At 49.8% G+C, this 6,767-nt stretch overlaps 1 protein-coding gene across 1 annotated transcript; it reads right to left on the reverse strand.

Moving 5' to 3' along the window:
- Positions 1-630: 630 nt before the first annotated feature.
- Positions 631-2,629, reverse strand: LOC123078154 (BSD domain-containing protein 1). The gene has a single exon (XM_044500557.1). It carries the CDS (start codon positions 2,492-2,494, stop codon positions 899-901), a length of 1,596 nt encoding a protein of 531 aa, XP_044356492.1. The 5' UTR covers positions 2,495-2,629; the 3' UTR covers positions 631-898.
- Positions 2,630-6,767: the final 4,138 nt, after the last annotated feature.

Genomic DNA, 6,767 nt, shown 5'->3' on the forward strand with positions numbered 1-6,767 from the left:
CGTGTAATTCAGTAGCACATGCTTTAGCGCAGTTTGGTTTCCATGCAGCTCTGCCCGCCACTGTTTGGACGGAGCAGAGCCGGACTTTTATATCGAGTTTGGTTGCTAGCGACGTTGCTGCACCAGTTTAGTTTGGTTGCTAGCGACGTTGCCGCACCAGTTGGTTAATGGAATATTGTTCCAGTAAAAAAAAGGTGACCGCAAACTGAAAATAGAGATGCAATCTCACAGTGAACCAATATTGCTACCTATACTGAAACTGGATACAATTTCACATCGTTGCATCAGCAGTAAGGAAGAACGACGTATCACAGCAATTCCAAAGACAAATTGAAGAGATGGAAACAAACATAATGACCTACAGATATGACGACGTCAGTGAAAATGTAGTCTTTATGAAACCAAATTTTCTAATGGCCTTCAAGCACTGCAAATGTAAGACAGGAGTGCAGAACAACCTATGAACTCCAGTCAAGTTACCTTCATTAAGCAACAGATGAATATATAGCAACCACCTATATCAAAAGCATGCTTGGTAAACCGGTCGCAATGAGTGCATAATGCAAATGATCTAGTGTATCACATTCAAACAGAAAGCTGCTAATGATTTAACTAGAAATAAGTGCACACTAACCGCAAACAAGTTATTAACCATAACAGAAGAACACTACCATTCTGTTAAGTTCTTACAGTGGGGGTAATCAAAATACAGCCCCGTTGAATTTGAATTGCCAGTGTACCATCACAATATTCACATTGTAAGACAGAACTCCAAGAGAATTTTTATGAACACCACCAGGATCCCATTTGAGAACAAACAGGTTAAAACTATGGAAACATCTTTGACTTGAGGCTTTTTAGAGCACTCAGTTTAGGAGTGCGCTATTTTTTCTTTCTCTTACTCATCAACATCCCAACTTAGGTCTTCATCGTCTTCCACAGAGTTCAACCGTTTTCGGATATCCTCCACTTTGCTACTAGGGCTTGACCGTGGACTCCCCGCTTTCTTCTCATCTTGATCACCAACATCCTCAATCTCCTCCCAGCTAAGATCTTCCTCCTGCACTGATGGTCGAGACACCAGTGATAAATCACTCTCCTTACATGAGTCGCCAGCTTCAGTCTTAACTTCCTGCCCAGTGCCATTGCTTGACTTTGGTGTCGATGCCTCACCGCTGGATTCACCATTATTGTCCTTTGGCGCTACCAAAATCATCTCCTTATCTTCCGCTGCGTATTTTTCATTCACTGCTACTTCTTGTTTTCCCTCAACCTGTGCTTCATGGCTAACAGACTCACCGATATGCTCCTCTTTCTTATCTGGTATTGTGACAGTGCCTTGTTTGTGATCACCTTGAATATCATCCTCGTCATCATCGACCTCCCAGCTGAGTTCTTCCTCGTCTTCCTTTGACATGGCCCTGCTTACGAGTTTGGTGCGGACATCCTCTGCTTGCCTGAGCTTGTCCACCGCAAAGAAATACCTGCACCAGAACATGTCATAGGCTACCACCGAAGGCACAAGCCTCTCCACGAAGCTCTCCAACCCAGGACTCTCCCTGAGCACGCCTTCAATCTCATCTTTTCTCTCTTGGACGCTGAATGCCTCCTGCCACCTGCTGAACCCCTCGGCGTCCTCAGGCTCCTCGGTGAACGTGGTAGGGTCGGCACGCAGCGCCAGAACCTGTGCCTCGAAACGGGTGTACTTCTTGGATGGAAGGGACGAACGCCAGGAGGCTCCGGAGGCGGACTCAGAGAGTTGGGATGAGCCGTCGCCGGTCGCATCTTCGCCATCAGCGTCGACAGATCGGAGCGCCTCGTTGGCATGGGAAAGAAGTCCTGCAGCGGCGGCCCCAAGGTCATCGACAGCCTGTCCGACGGACTCGAGCCTGTCGGAAGCGACGGACGCACCGGCCTCGAGCGCGCCAGGGAGCGCCGCCGCAGCCCGCGCAGCGGCTGCGCGAAGGGCCGTGGTCTCGACGCGGAGGCCAGACCCGAGGTCCTGGAGGTCGCGGCGGTAGCCCTCGAGCACCGACTCCGACCGCGACGAGAACGTCTTCATCAATCCTCCGAAGCTCCACCCGCCGCCGGAAACACCCTCCTCCCCCGCCTCCTCCTCCGGAGCCTCGGCTTCTTGCTCGTCGTCCTCATCCTCCGCGGCTTCCTGCTCGTCCCGCGGAGGCAAGTCCTCGGCGAGCGTCTTGATCAGCCCAGCGAAACTCCATCCGCCGCCGGAGCCACCCCCTTCCTCCCCCTGCACCTCATCCGCTGCCGCCATACCGCCTTGCCCGCCCCCATCCTGCTCTTCCCGCTGCCCCTCAATCTCCTCGGCCAGTGTCTTCATCAGCCCACCGAAGCTCCACCCGCCACCAGAATCGCCTCCCCCGTCCCTCTCCGCTGCTTGCTCGCCCTCCCGCTCCTCCTCCTCGCCCTCCTCTTCCTCGTGCTCGCCGGCGGCGGCGGCGGAGAACACGGAGTTGAAGAAATTATCCATGAGAGCGCGTGGGGACTAGGGTTCGGATTTGGATCTGGACTCTCGAGGCTGGAGGTGGTGGCGTCAGGAGATAGATCGTCTTGCCGTCGGCGAGCGTTCGTTTTTTCCCCTCTTTTCTTTTCTCGCTGCCATGTGATATGATCATAGCGTTTGGCTCTTACTATGACCTGTAGGCCCTGGTGTGATGGGCCCCTTACATCAGTGAGGGTGTAAGAGTTCCGTAAGCGATCACTAGTACTAGTAGGACACACTTCGGTTCGGTGCGATTAGGGCCAGATGCCCAGATGGACTGGTGGAGCTCTGCCTACCTAACGGGTCTGGATCCATGGAAGTTTGGGAAGTGCGTGTAAGACCTACTCCATCCGTCTCATAATATAAAAATGTTATAGAGAAAGTACTTGATAACCTACATTATTTTCGGTAATGATTCAATACGATCAACTGGCTGAGCATTGCGTCGGTCGCTTATGCATTCGTCGCGCGTTGCAGAACCCATCAACTTCAAGGCATCACGCGTTTTTTGCAGCCCCACGCATAGGCCTCTTCCCCTCAATCACTATCTTCTTCCTTTCGCCTCGTCTTTTCTTCTTTCCATCCCGCTTGCGCGCTCGTCGCCATGGCCTTCTCCTCCTCCTCCCCCACTGCACGAACATGCCGCAGAGCTCTAGGCCGTGCACGGATGCTGCGACTAGCGTGCATCGTCGCTGGGAACTGCATGTCTGCGCGTTGCGTTTCTGCGGCCATGGCTTGCAAGCTCCTGGCACAGGCGGAGACCACAAGGTTCGCGAGCTGCAACCACTTCGGCCCATGTTGCCACCGACGAGTTTTTTTGTTGGAACCAGCGACTCCAATTGCTGGAACCGGCTTTGCAATTTGTCGGAACACGAAATCGGCGGTCGTGGCTGCAATGTTGTTTTGCTGCAACAAGCGATGCAATTTGCTTGAACCGGCGGTTGCCGCTGCTACGATTGGCGACGACCATGACGGTGACAGGGGTGATGTAGCCAGCAGCAGAAATGCTAGAAACATGGTGTCATTTTGCTAGAACCAGTGAGGTCATTTACTACAACTGGCGACGCAAATGTTGCGACCTGCATGGCGAGCTACAATTAGCGGCGGCGACGTTTTCTGCTGTAACCATGCATCTTCGTTTGCTATGACCAACAATGAAAATCGCTACCGCGATGGCGGCCATGTTTTTTGCGACTAACAAAGGTGAGTTCCTAAGTGATGACGGGAGAAGACGAATGCGGGCGGCTGAGGGCGAGCACGGGTGGCATGGGGTGCCCAGCAAGCACGGGGCAGCCAAGGGTGAGGGTGAGGTGGCTAGCGAGCGCAGAGATCCTCCTTTTTTCGTGCGCATGTGCGGGAAGAGGGAAGATGGCAACGACGACCTAGTATGTGTCTATCTGTGTCGTTGACGTGCTCGCAATCTCGTGCTCGGCAGGCGATCAAACGAAAGTTGAGTCGGCTGACCAACGCCTAGCACCGTCCATTGTTTTGTGCCTCCTTACATATGTGACTGAATTGGACCTGGCTGAGTGAATACAGGATAAAAACCATATTTGTGCACATAGTTTGTTTGCCTACATCCTCCCCGGCCTAGCTGAGAGGAAACATATGCATGGTATTTGGTTGTAGGCATGTTCTAGGCAGATGCAGAGTGCATGGTGTTTTGCAAGGCATGCGGTTTGGTAACCTCTTGTTGAAGTGGTGGGTTACTAGCACACTTACATGCTCAACATAGATAAATAGGCATAGTAAAAACCCATATACCAGAGTCTTACGCACACTCAAAGGCAGTTAAATAACAAGCAATGTCGGAAAAATCTAAAACATCCTACGCAAAAGTCTTAACGGTGCAGAGATAACTTCATAGACATCCATGGCAAAGGCCCCCTCGTGCCTCTTGCACTTGGCCACCACCTCGAGACCGTCGACATTGAAGACGATCACCTTTAGGGTGTTGGGAGTCGTCGGCTTGAAGGAGCCAAGGTACTCGATCCTGATTTGGTGAACAACGGCAAAGGAGGCCCAACCCTTATCAAGGGTGAGCCTGTCGTTGATCGTCCGGACCATCACCCTCTAGGTGTAGCCGGTGTTCGTCCTCAACATGAATTCCTCTGGGACGGTGGTCAAGTGCTTGGTAAACTCAAGGGGCATCGGCAGTGAAAGTACATCTAATCCCGTGAGTGGTTTGGTAATTTATGTCAACATACATATCATTGAACTAATGCCTATTCAAAGAATATTTCAGGAAAGTTCATTTTAGATACAACTTGGGAGGTGAAATTGGACCCCTCAAAATGTTATGGACAAGTGTTGGTTCATGCCTCAAGACTCTCCATTTTATATTTAAGTGATCGAAGATCACATCGAGTCTATAGGTATGCCGATACTATTAAATGAAGAAAATATGCCTTAGAGGCAATAATAAAGTTGTTATTTATATTTCCTTATATCATGATAAATGTTTATTATTCATTCTAGAATTGTATTAACCGGAAACTTAGTACATGTGTGAATACATAGACAAACAGAGTGTCACTAGTATGCCTCTACTTGACTAGCTCGTTAATCAAAGATGGTTAAGTTTCCTAGCCATGGACAAAGAGTTGTCATTTGATGAACGGGATCACATCATTAGAGAATGATGTGATTGACTTGACCCATCCGTTAGCTTAGCACTATGATCGTTTAGTTTATTGCTATTGCTTTATTCATAACTTATACATGTTCCTATGACTATGAGATTATGCAACTCCCGAATATCGGAGGAACAATTAGTGTGCTATCAAACGTCACAACGTAACTGGATGACTATAAAGAAGGTGTCTCCGATGGTGTTTGTTGAGTTGGCACAGATCGAGATTAGGATTTGTCACTCCGATTGTCAGAGAATATTGATATATTGGACGGCTATGTTCAGACACCGGAAGGGTTTCGGGTGATCTCGGATAAAACCGGAGTGCCGGAGGGTTACCGGACCCCCCCGGGAAGTTATTGGGCCCTTAGTGGGCTTTACGGGAGAGAGAGGGCAGCAGCCAGGAGGTGGCGCACCCCCCCCCCCAAGGGAGTCCGAATTGGACTAGGGGAGGGGGGCGCGGCCCCTCTTTCCCTCTCCCTCCCCTCCTCCTTCCTTCCCCCTCCTAGTAGGACTAGGAAAGGAGGAATCCTACTCCTACTAGGAGGAGGATTCCTCCTCCCTTGGCGCGCCCCCTAGGGCCGGCCGGCCTCCTCCTCCCCTCCTTTATATACGGGGGAGGGGGGCACCCCATAAACACACAAGTTGATCTCTTAGCCATGTGCGGTGCCCCCATCCACAGATTTCCACCTAGGTCACATCGTTGCAGTGCTTAGGCGAAGCCCTGCGTCGGTAAATTCATCATCACCGTCATCACACCGTCGTGCTGACGAAGCTCTCCCTCGACACTTAGCTGGATCTAGAGTTCGTGGGACGTCACCGAGCTGAACGTGTGCAGATCGCGGAGGTGCCGTATCTTCGGTACTAGGATCGGTAGGGTCGTGAAGACGTATGACTACATCAACCGCGTTGTCATAACGCTTCCGCTTTTGGTCTACGAGGGTACGTGGACAACACTCTCCCCTCTCGTTGCTATGCATCACCTAGATAGATCTTGCTTGTGCGTAGTAAATTTTTTGAAATTACTGCGTTACCCAACATTAAAAGGGGATGAGGTTGAGAAGACGAGTTCATTGGTCAAGTGCTTAGAGATCAAGCTCCAATAACCTTAGACACACTCATAATTTCCCACTATATCAAATCCAAAGTGTTACTCGGACTCACTGAACCATTTCTATCAGAGTCACCCAACCAAATAGATATAGTCGTTGTCCTAAACCCTAGCTGTATCGGTGATAACCCACAAGTATAGGGGATCGCAACAGTTTTCGAGGGTAGAGTATTCAACCCAAATTTATTGATTCGACACAAGGGGAGCCAAAGAATATTCTCAAGTATTAGCAGCTGAGTTGTCAATTCAACCACACCTGAAAGACTTAATATCTGCAGCAAAGTATTTAGTAGCAAAGTAGTATGGAAGTAACGGTAACGGTGGCAAAAGTAACAGTAGCAACGGCAAGTAACTTAGCAAAGATCAATGTGAAACGAACTCGTAGGCAATGGACGAGTGATGGATAATTATGTCGGATGGCATTCATCATGCAACAGTTATAACCTAGGGTGACATAGAACTAGCTCCAATTCATCAATATAATTTAGGCATGTATTCCATATATAATCATACATGCT

Source organism: Triticum aestivum, chromosome 3D (genome assembly GCF_018294505.1).
Source record: "Triticum aestivum cultivar Chinese Spring chromosome 3D, IWGSC CS RefSeq v2.1, whole genome shotgun sequence".
Taxonomy (NCBI): Eukaryota; Viridiplantae; Streptophyta; class Magnoliopsida; order Poales; family Poaceae; genus Triticum; species Triticum aestivum.